General features: G+C 35.1%; 1 protein-coding gene across 11 annotated transcripts in view; it reads left to right on the forward strand.

Moving 5' to 3' along the window:
* PDLIM5 (PDZ and LIM domain 5) overlaps positions 1 to 12455 on the forward strand; it is a 307613-nt gene that overhangs the window by 83516 nt on the left and 211642 nt on the right. For all 11 annotated transcript variants that reach the window (XM_066385696.1, XM_066385693.1, XM_066385697.1 and 8 more), the window contains exon 2: positions 157 to 291. In XM_066385696.1, the coding sequence (XP_066241793.1) occupies positions 196 to 291 (96 nt within the window). In that variant the 5' untranslated portion in view covers positions 157 to 195. The remainder of the gene's footprint in view (positions 1 to 156; positions 292 to 12455) is intronic.

A 12455-nucleotide genomic window follows, 5' to 3' on the forward strand; every position in this document is an offset into this window, starting at 1 on the left:
AAATGAGATCTTAGTATAGATTTATACTCTATAACACCTCATGCCCCCCAAACAAAATACTGAACGTACTTTAGTTGTGTTTATATTAAATATATTTAAATATGTCATAAGAATTCAAATAAACATTTTTTTAACCATCTGATTTTTTTTTCACAGTTTCACTTTCTGGGATTGGAGTTTTGAGTCATTAGAACCATGAGCAACTACACTGTGTCCTTGGTTGGCCCAGCTCCTTGGGGTTTCCGGCTGCAAGGTGGCAAGGATTTCAACATGCCTCTGACAATCTCTAGTGTAAGCAAACTTTACAGATTTTATTACAGATGTTCATTCAGTACTTAATTCTGGAAAACTCAGGACTAATTCTCTGGATGACCTGTTCTCTTATTTACTACAATTACTTAGGCAATTTGATCTCAACATACTTAGTTACCTGTAATAAAGGATGTGGTGGGTGGGAAGTTAGCAAGGATAATTGATTTCAATTTTGTTTATTTTCTGTTTCCATTCATCGTGTTAATGATAAGATAAAAAAAACCATTTAATTAAGGGTTAGACTTCAGATCTTTGAACTGTAACTAATTTGGGGAATTCTCGGGATCTTAATTTCTTATGTAATTTTAGAAGGTTATAGTATGGAATTTTTGTGATCTCTTTCAGTTCCTTAAAAACTGTTGATCAGTGTTAATGAAATGACTGTTTTGGGTGTTATTTCCTCAGCTTACTTTCTGGTAAAGGTGATTGCCAATAGTAAAATGGCTCAAAGCTACTTACCTTTGAAGAAGAAATGAAAGGCTTGATAGTCAGTCTGTGTATAATTGAGATTTGGCTGTTTATCTCACTGTGAATTTAGTTTGAGTGGATTCTGTGTATACATTATAGGGATTTGTTTTCCTGATGATGATGATGAGGGGAATAATTCTAGTTTTTATTTATTGGGGCTTGACTCAAGTACTGTTTCAATTTCATCATCAGTAGGTAATTATTGCTATTAATTACTTGTATAACTTTCCAGAGGTTTTTTAGTTTTGTTTTGTTTTTATATACTCAAATAAATGTGAAGATCTACTCCCCTTTTACTTATATGGTTGAGTATTGTACACATTGTTCCACACCTTGCTTTTTTTCTCAACAATTTACCATAGAGAACTTTCTCTATTAATATATAGAGATTTTTTTTTCTTTTTAAAAAATAACTGTGTAGAACTGTCTTGTAGGGCCTATTGCAAACAGTGCTGCAGTGGATACCATATATACATAGTTTTACATATATATGTATGTAATGTTGATAGGTTGTGCTAATTTACACTTTTGTTCAGTGCATGAAAAGTACTTGTGCCCCCCCACCCCCCACAGCCTTAACAGCAAAATTTGGAATTTTTACCAAGTGCTTTGCATGTGTCATCTCATTTAATTCTCGTGCCAACCTGCAGATAGTGGTATTATTCCCATTGTCCAGAACTGTCTTTGAGCTCACATGACTGGTGTGGAAGAGCTGGTTTTCAAGCAATTATGTTATGCTGTGTCCCTAATAATAAACTTTATCTTAAATTTAAGTAGATTGTTTCTATAATCAGACATTTAGAAGGTTATTGTTTTGTTTAATTATATATGTGTAAATATATATATGTATACACACATACTGCTTCTTACAATTTATATTCAACTTAATTTTGAAAAATTAAAAGTAAGTTTATAACACTTACATGTCTAGTAAAATACTGCAAATCCCAGCTTACCAATGAAATAATATTGGCTGTGGATTTTTAAATAGTTATCATTAACTAATCACTAATTTCTGTCTTGATTTCAGTTTTTCATATTTTACAAGGAAATACAGACATGTAATCTGGCCTATAAGTTTAAGACTTTTTGTGGTTGGATGAGTCTTGTGATTTATTCCTGTTTGAGTGAGGCAATTTTTTTTCCCTCTTACTGAAATTTTATTATGAGGAAAGGAACAATATTTGAATATTGTCTGTTTTTATGTTCTCTTAACATTTTATATTGTTTGAATATCCTTCTTTAGGACAGTGGACTAAAGAAAATATTTTTGATTAACAATACTTCCATTTTTGTTGGAAAAAAAAAGTTTAGAAATAAATTGACACCTAAATGACACAAACTTAATCATCACTTCCTTGTTTGGTAACAGAAATGCAAATGATATGTAAATATGTGGTACCTTGCCTTTTAAAAAGTTTCCTGTGCTTCATTCAGTTCCCTGGAAGACAGTTTAAGGCACTAGCTCCATGTTGTGATGCTGGTAAAACAGAACACTGTGTACATACATATGTGCCCTCCCTGGCACAGAAGAAATGCTTTTCTTCTGTAGACAGAGTGCTAATTAAAGGATTTTGAACAAACTGATTAAAAGAAAAGCACGGTAACAAAGCTGCTGAGTTATTTCTGTTCTAAAAAAAGTTTCTGCCATCTCCTGTGACCTTTTTGGGCCTTGTGCAGTGGGGTATGCAATTCACTCTGGACTGGAGAGGATGGGGAGGGGGGGAGGGGAGGAGAGAAGGGAATGTTGGCGCAACTGTGCTGCTAGGCAGTTGGCTTTTCATTGTAGTTATTTTTAACACCTTGTGTGGTTCAAACATGCCTAGTAACGTTCCCTAATAAAGATGTATGCCTAGTAACTAATTCATATTGTTATAATAAGATTATTAATGTTATATACCTCATCTTTATTAGTTCTCTCGTTATATGCATTCTGCCTTTAATAGATTTTTGTATTCACCAGATTAATAGTACCAAGAAGCAATTAAAACCTAAACGCCTGCCTTAAAACATGTAATTTAGTGATTTTCTTATTTTAATAGTATGTATGAAATTTTTAGCAAGACCTGGCGTATAGTATTCTCTGTAATCTATTACAATAATATTATAAAATTAAAAATAAAAAAATTAGAGATCTGAAACATCAAATTCCCAATAATTGTAGGGAACATAGCAGATAATTTTTTTTTATTTACAGTCTGTTGGAATTGAAAAAAAAAATTCACAAGTTTGTGCTTAGCTAGGAAGCTGCATTTTAATTTAGAGTTCAAAAGTTTAAACTTTTTCCTTGGGTCAAGTATTATCATTCTGAACTCCAAAGGGTATTTATGTTCCCTTATAACATTGGAACTCTGTGATAGCAAATGTATATGAGATAAATAAACCATTAGCTGGGACTTGAACATTCTGTTTTCTTGAGATTTTGTTGTTTACAGTATATGAATATACCAAATATGACTTGTGTCTTAAAGCATATGAACTATAAAATTTCAACCTTTCACCCAAATTTGTTCATCATCTATAGTGTGTGCATTTTTTCTTCTTTTTTAGTATGCTGCTTTCTACCATAAGTGTCTTAGATAGCTGGAACTGCATGATCACAAGTCATTTTCTTTAGTCTCCTATTCTTAAAATGGAGTGTTGGCTACAGGCATTTGCAGGCTCGTTTTATGACCCTGTATTTGTCGAATTGCCCTGAAACCATGGAATGTGGGGATGGGTTTTATTGTAGTAGTGTGGGTTATTGGTCTCTGCCAGTATATTTTATAAGAAGAAATAGGAGACTTGTTGCACAATTCAAGGCCACATTTTGGCAAGTTGATGTTTCTCTTGATGGAATTACAAGAAGGATAATATCTTTGTGAATAACATCTTTTAAATACAGTATCCTAAACTTAAAATACTCTGCTGCATGTTATTTTCTGACTTATGGTGTTAGAGTATTTTTCTTAAATGCCAATATTTGAATTTCCCGAGGATGATCTCCTATTTCTCCATAAACACATCTATGATGTTTCTTTAGCAGATAAGAATGAAGTCAGGCAGTTTAATATCCAAATAATAACTGATTCTCAAAAGTTAGGAGAGGATCAGTTGTTACCAGCTCAAAGAAGATATTAGTTGGATTTGAAAGCAGGAGATATTTACTTTTTCCTAGATTATAGAGCCCTGTTTGGGAGTATAACACAGAACAGAGAAAGGTAGAACCATGAAATACTGTACTTTGCTGTGAATTCATCTAGCTGTTAAAGCAGGGGTAGTCAACCTTTTTATACCTACCGCCCACTTTTGTATCTCTGTTAGTAGTAAAATTTTCTAACTGCCCACCGGTTCCACAGTAATGGTGATTTATAAAGTAGGGAAGTAACTTTACTTTATAAAATTTATAAAGAGAGTTACTGCAAGTTAAAGCATATAGTAATAATTACTAAGTATTTTATGTCAGATTTTTGCTAAGTTTGGCAGAATAAATTTTTATAAAACAACTTACTATAGTTAAATCCATCTTTTTATTTATACTTTGGTTGCTTTGCTACTGCCCACCATGAAAGCTGGAACGCCCACTAGTGGGCAGTAGGGACCAGGTTGACTACCACTGAGTTAAAGGTATACTCCCTAGAAGATGATAAGAAGGTACAGAGAAATGTGGTGTACAAAAGTTGGAGTGGAAGTAAATAAGTACAGTACTAGATAGTATCATAAGACCTGTCACATGGCAGTATTTGATGAAATAAATGGCAAAGGTACAGATAAGTATTTCTCAGTTTCTGTGGACATAGATCTTTTGTATTTGTGGGGTCAGTTTCCTACAGGAGAAATTAATCGAACTGGTCCTTGAAGGATGGTATTTGAACACTTAAAAGTCAACATTTCTCTTGTTGGCTTTCAGGGCAAAGGGAAGAAGACTTTTCTTGCAGTTGCTTGACTGTGAGTGAAGCTGTGAATGTAGTTGAGTGATTCCCCAGACGGGCTGGCTGCAGAGTTTCCCTCCTAGGTGAGGATAGAAAAGGGACTTTCAGTCCTCTCAAGCTGAAATGGGAGAACCATCCTACCTTGAATAAATGGGCCCATTGTTAATTTTAAGCTGTTGAGTATTTTCTTTTACATTCCCTCCCAACTACCCTGTCATTATGCCAAGTAGGAAAGTTAATAATTTAGTTTGTGTAACCACATAATATATATTGCACATGTATGCTTACTCTCAGATTTTAAAGTACTAATTACTTTCTGTGTGGGGCTCAGAGATCTGTCTTTGCCCATGCGGCACTTTTCTATCATTATGGTCAAAAGGGTTAGGAATGTCAAGATAATTCTGAAGATGTTTTTCTGGTCTATTATCTGTAAAGAAATGAAAAGGCTTCTCAATATATTTTGTTATAAGTTAATAGTTTTAGAAAAAGGGTCTTTTGTAGATTTTAATGAATGTTGGGCATTTTGGAAAGTTATTAGTTACAATAAGAGGAATTTGACTGGTATGCAGAACTTTTGTATCTGATCAATGAAACAGTATTGTAGAGATGGGGTGAAGAATAGCATTTCAGAACTAAGCGAAGGAGATTTTTAAAATTTATTTTAAAAGTTTTCGGTTTTTTAGCAAAGGAGAGTTTTATACAATTTACTTATCTACTCATGAGTTAGGTATAATATTTACTTGCTAAAACTGAGAAGACCGAAGACGATGGACTTATTTTCTTATCAGTTATTTTTGAGAACTTTCAAGACAGAGCTTTGTGATGGTTGTTAGTCAGGCTGCAGTGTGAATATACAGTTAACCAGTAGTCTGTCTGAAACATCATGTGTGCAGTAGATCTTACCCAGATTCCCACACGCTACAAGACTAGTCATGACCTTTTTCCCCAGTTACAGTTCTGTGGAGGAGAATTCTGATATCTAGAAGCAGACATTGCTCTGGACAAGAAAGAGATTAGAAATAATGAGTATATCATATAAAATGTGACAAGACAAGACCCTAGTTTGTGAAATATTAATATACAGAGGTGGACAAAAGTAGGTTTACAGTTATGAGTACACCAAATATTCTTTTATTTATTAATCATTGTATTATTTGTATTACAACTATAGACCTACTTTTGCCCATCCCATATGTATACATTTGCACATAAATGACATAATAATGGAAATGAAAAGAGGAAACATTAGTTGAGCCACTAAAGAGCAACGAACATGGTGAGCCCTCACTAGGTCTGCACCCAGAGGTCCAGAGCCCCTGTGGAGCCCACTGGGAGTGTAAGCTTGATTTTCTAACTATGGAGTGGAAATACTACTTTTCTAGTACTGATACTGTGTTTCCATTGAGATCTTTTTTAGGTAATAAAATATTTGTGAAATGGACTTGATAATATTAAATGAGTGTTTAAAAAATTATTAGGTTTGGAAGAATTTTTTATAATATTGTTAAAACTAAATCTCTCAAATCTTAGTTACTTCCCCTATCTTCCCTCAGCTTTTTTCTTTTTTTTTCTGTTGCATAAGTGTAGTTATCTACCCTTCTGTAAATACTCAGATTTCTTTTACAGCTCCTGTTGTTGCCCATTTTGTGTTAGAATTACTGGAACAAAGTTCACCAACCGTTTTGGCAAATAATACTCCCAGCCTGGCTAGGTGGTTGCACCAAATGTCCCTCATAGGTCTGAATGGAGGAGAGTTAAAATAAACTGGGACAGTTGACAGGAGGGAATGAAAAAGAATGAGTTAGGTGGAAGGAAAAGAGAAAGGTAATTTTAAAAAGGTCAAAATGGGAGTATTTACTGTGTCAAATTTTGTACTTAAGAAATTTTAACCCTTTACCCTTTTTCTTTTAAAATTTATTTATTGATTTTAGAGAGAGAGGAAGGGAGAGAGACAGACAGACAGATGGACAGAAAGAAACATTGATCTGTTTCTGTATGTACCCTGACTGGGGATCAAACCAGCAACCTTTGCCCATTAGGACGACACTCCAGCCAACTGAGCTATTCAGCTAGAGCGCTCTACCCTTTTAAAGTTAGATTAATTTATGCTTTTCTTCAGGTAAGATATTCATATGGTTTGAAATTTAAAAGATACAGTAGGTTACAGGAGAGAGTCTCCTGGTGCCCGGCCCTTCATTTCCTCTTTCTGGAAGCAACCAGTGTTAGCAGCTTCTTGTGTATATGTCTAGAAATAATTTGTATAGATATATTTAAACACAGACATAGTCTCACCATTCACCTTTTCAGCACAAATAGTATCTTTAAAAATATATTTAAAATTTTACATTTTGCTTTTTTCATGAACTTAAAATTAGTTAATATGTCTTCATTTTTTTTGTACAGCTGCATTATATTTGTATTTATTATGATTTACTTAACCAGTTTCTATTGATGGGCAATTAGGTTGTTTGTAGTCTTTCTTTTAGTAAAGCTACAGTGTAATTTTTGCACATATATACTTTGCATATAAATGAGCATATCTGTCAGATAAATTCCTAGAAATGGAATTGTTCAGTCAAAAGGTTGTTTACATTCATAATTTTGATTGATACTGCCAGATATCTCTATGGAGACACTCCTTCCCACAAAATGAGAATGTCGGCTTCCTCATACCTGTGCTCGCACACATTTCAGCAGACTTTGATCATTTCCAATCAGATTGGCCTGTTTCCACCTTTCTCCTTTTTACTGTAGGGCTTAATCTACCTAGGACTCTTTCTGTTTTTAAGTCGTTCATTGTTTTCCATTTTGCAAGAGACTATACTAAATATTATAAAAACGAATGGCTTTCTTTAAATGATTTTATTAATTTCCAGGGATGCTATTTGAATTTTTTCACACAGAGCTTTGGTTAATAGTTAACTAGCATTTGTTTCCTATTTCTAAAATGGATTTCTTCTTTCTGTTAACGTATTACTTCCAGTTACATGCTGATAGACTTTTTTTTTTTTTTTGTGGGACAGTTTTTGTCATACTTACTGTCTTAGACTTTCTAAAAAAGTTAAGCAAATTACATTTAAGATCTCTACAGTGTGTGTGACTTTGAATCCCTCTTCAGCTCCCTTTCAGTGATGTGGCAGGGAGGCCAGCTGTGATGAGGTGTGGTCCTGAGACACCGGGAGGGTCACCTTTAGGACCCTCAGTGTGTTTGCATATCAAACTTTTATTAGTCAGTGGAGCTTAACTAAAGTCACAAAGGTTTATATACTGAAGTGTGGCACAATGTATGTCTTCATTTTACCTGGGTGTAAGCAGCTGTGGTACGTGATGTTATCAAGATGCCAGGAATGTTTGTATTTTATGTATTTAAAATGAAGGTGGAATTTCCCTTTAGTGTGTTGCTGTAAATTTTTAAATATGATGAGAAGAGTTTGGAACTAAATAAGAAATTTTACCTTGTTATTTGAATTCTGTGGACTTGTTGAACATTTTTTCCCAGATTCTAGAAATTGAACAGTGGCCACTCTTCATTATAATTGTCTTGGGCAAATTTTGGTTTATCAAAAGAGCCAGTGGTTATTTTAATGACATTAATGATTGAAAGCCATTTACCAGTGATTCCATCAGGGCTTTAAGTGTTGTCGTTTGGTTCCATTGAGAAATCTAATTATTAGCCCAGAATTTATCAAATTATTTTTGAGATACTAACTTTTAGAGGTGGTAAAAATAAAAAAAATTAGTAAGGTTGTGTAATGCTAGCCGTTGGAGATTATAGATGAAAGTGTTTTTCTTTTTGAGACAAGGTCTGGAGGACAAATATCCTTTAGGGGGAAAAATACTTTATCTTTTATCTAGGAATCCTTAGAGAAGTTTTGGAGAAAAAAGTTCATATATAAATTCAAATTATTGTTATTACATGAAATTACTCTACGATAACCTCGAAGTAGTCTACAAATGGTTCTTTTGATCTTTTTATAACACTCATTTCTGTTTATATGTACCTTTATCCATTCTGGAAGACTCTAGTTGTTAGTTGGTATTCAATTCTCAGAGTGATACTTTGGTATTTTAACATCAGTGGCTTACCGCCTCTCCCACTCCTAAGCTGGCTCCTCATCCTCAAGCTGGCACCTTACCCGGGTAGGAATTCTAAAATCCTACATTTTATACATTTCTGCCCTATTTAGGAATTATATCTACTGGATTATTGCTTAACTCCTCAGTCTGATATTTGAACTGCATCTAAATGGGCCTAGTTAATACAATTGAGTCTAAAATGCCCATTTTGAACCCTGAAGTTCTTGGTCTCTATTCTTTATACACACTACCTTTATTTCTTACCATCTCTAAAGCCCTACCCTGGATTTCAAGGCACATTCCTGTACCGGGTGTTCTTTGTGATGTTTGACTGCTCTCGCTCAGTTGGGTTTCCTTTCTTTCCTATATTAAAAATGAAAATATGCTAACATGTTATTGTCTAGACTCTGCTGTAGGTGTTAAACCCATCTTCAGTTAGATCCTCGTAACAACTCTCTGAGGAAGTATGATTTTAAATCTGATTTACAGATGAAGACAAGTTGAAAAACATGTCACAAGTTATACAGTTAGTAGTTGGTTAGGCTTAGGATTTGAAACCAGTCAAACTGAGAAGTAATAAATAATGCTTTTCATCAGTATACTCTGTTTTCTGGGAATTTAGATGGGAGTTTTCAGTACCAATAGATGGGAATTTTCACTACTGACAGCCAGGTTTGTGTGTGTTACTTAAAGAGAGAATATATGCTATAGAATCAAACACTTATATGTATGGAATAATTGAGAATAATTGAGATTATTATGTTCGTTAGCTACCATTTCAGTTCCATCCGCACAGTAGTGTTTTGGAAACATGTAGCTCTCATTTTTTAAAAATTTCCTAGTATGGATCTTTTGTTACTTAGATCATTTCAGCAAAAATATTAAGGCTAAGTTACAATGGAACTGCCATTGACTAAATGTGACAGACCTACTTTTCTCCAACCAGCAGTCTTTTCCTATTTTTCTTAGTTCAGTCACTGTAGGTCACATCTTTGTGTGTGTGTGTGTGTGTGTGTGTGTGTGTGAGTGACAGAGATAGACAGAGTCAGAGAGAGGGACAGATAGGGACAGACGGATAGGAAGGGAAAGAAAGGAGAAGCATCAATTCTTCATTGCAGCACCCTAATTGTTCTCATGTGTCCCTTGACCAGGGGGATACAGCAGATGGAGTGACCCCTTGTTTGAGCCAGCATCTTGGGCTTAAGCTGGTGAACCTTGCTCAAACCAGATGAGCCTGTGCTCAAGCCGGCAACCTCGGGGTCTCGAACCTGGATCCTCCGCGTCCCAGTCCAACGCTTTATCCACTGTACTACTGCCTGGTCAGGCGTAGGTCACATCTTTTATGGAAATTAATGGCAGTTTTAATAACATATGATATCAGGCTTTAGTCTCTTTACAGTGCTATATTTTTGTGACAAAAGAGAGGACTTTGAAGTTGGTAATACTACAAAATTTAATAATGAATATTAAATTTACTAAAGGCTTATGAGGAATCTTGCATACTAGGTTTGTTTTACACCTCATTATTAAGCTAAATTGAGGTTAAAAAGAATTCGTTACAATCTATTTAATGCTATGGACCATTGATCAGTTAAAATTTTTGGTCTTCATTTTAGGTTTCATAGCAGTACAGGTGAAGTACATATCAATATATTTAAATAGGTCACATACTTTGTTAAGTCATGAACATCTCTCTCTGGGGGGGGGGGGGGGGGAAATAAGGCCCTACAGTACAGTCTGGGTCTTACTTATTCAAGATTATATTAAAATACCCTGTAACTTTTGACTGATCATTAACTAGTGAGTATTGACTGATGTTCATAGTGATAATAGAGGACAAATGGTGGCAATTGTAATCAAGTTTCTTCTAGATTTGTTTTGTTGATATATGTGATTGTTAGAATGAACTGAATTTGGTTTTCTTATTTCTTGTCAGGGTTTAAGTTTCTAGGAAATGCCCCAGAGGTTACATTGTGTGATAACTTCCAGATTCCAAGGTACAGAATCTTCCATATGTCAGCCAGAATTTGTTTCCTGTGTATTCGACCAAGGGTTCTACTTCTTTCCTTTAGTGTCATGTACAAGATAACCTTATCTCACATGATAGCTTTTCAAATAGGTGACTGAGTTATATTTTTATTTGAGTCTCGTGGATATTGTTGGAAGCCATTTCTTTACGTGTTTCAATCATGATAGTTTGCCTCTCTTTACACCCCTGAGCATTTATTTGCGTTTAAAAATAGTTCAGTTTTTAGATAGCTCTTTATGACCCCCAGAACTGAAATTTTAGGTAAATTAAGACCAATGCAGAAATACAGTTTGTAGTAAGGAAACTGATTTTCCGTGTGACTGGGCAGGGCAGGATTTAGAAGCTGCTCTGGGCAGTGGGCTTGGTGGGAGTTTTATTGTTTTCTCTGTATACTATTGTACTGTTTGAAATTTTTCCAATATATATGTCTTTTGTTTAAAAATCTATGTAGAAATAAATTACTCATTTTAATATGGTGTGTTTGTTTTCAAAAGTTATATATAGTTAAGTAACATACAGTATTATGTTTTCATTGTTATTTGCTCACTGGTTACATTTTTTCTATTTTGTATTTCTCAAAAATTTTTTTTTATTTTCCCTGTCAGAAGCAGCTTGTGTCCCAGATGGCTTCTGTTTTCATTTCCTTGTGATGTTATGACCTTTTCTACTTTAATAAGAAATGTTGCTTACACATTCAGGAGTTGTTTACAAATTATGCTGGTAGCACTTTTGTTAGAGTCTGCCTTAAAGATGAAGTGAGTGTTAAGATGTTTATTCTAGGTCAGATATTTTGACTAAAGAAGGTTTAAAACGTGACTATTTTTAAAATGAATGTTTTATTCTGTTGGTTGGTTAACACACCCAGTGTCAAAAGTTATGTTTTGTGACCCTCTTAAGTGGAGGGAATTTATATAAGATTTAATGTTTTTCATTTCTGAACTTATCAGAGAGGTCATTCGAGTAGGCTTCACATCTAATAAGAGAAGGCTGACAGTTGACACTTAAAGAAATTCAGATTGCCCTGGCCGGTTGGCTCAGTGGTAGAGCGTCGGCCTAGCGTGCGGAGGACCCGGGTTCGATTCCCGGCCAGGGCACACTGGAGAAGCGCCCATTTGCTTCTCCACCCCTCCGCCGCGCTTTCCTCTCTGTCTCTCTCTTCCCCTCCCGCAGCCAAGGCTCCATTGGAGCAAAGATGGCCCGGGCGCTGGGGATGGCTCCTTGGCCTCTACCTCAGGCGCTAGAGTGGCTCTGGTCGCAATATGGCGACGCCCAGGATGGGAGAGCATCGCCCCCTGGTGGGCAGAGCGTCGCCCCTGGTGGGCGTGCCGGGTGGATCCCGGTCGGGCGCATGCGGGAGTCTGTCTGACTGTCTCTCCCCGTTTCCAGCTTCAGAAAAATGAAAAAAAAAAAAAAATGAAAAAAAAAAAAAGAAATTCAGATTTTAATGCTTTAAACACCTTGTTGTTAATGGGTAAAAGTGTCATCAGTATCTTATAACTGTAGGTCAGCTGTAATAACTCATAATGCCCTAGCAAATGATGCAACTTTGTATTTAAGGTTAGCTTTTTATAAATTCAGGGGAAAAGTAGTTTTCTATGAGTTTTGGGGTATATCTGCAAAATAATGCTTTTTAACCAGTTTATGAATTATTTATATTA

This window comes from Saccopteryx leptura, chromosome 5, assembly GCF_036850995.1.
Source record: "Saccopteryx leptura isolate mSacLep1 chromosome 5, mSacLep1_pri_phased_curated, whole genome shotgun sequence".
NCBI classification, from domain to species: Eukaryota; Metazoa; Chordata; class Mammalia; order Chiroptera; family Emballonuridae; genus Saccopteryx; species Saccopteryx leptura.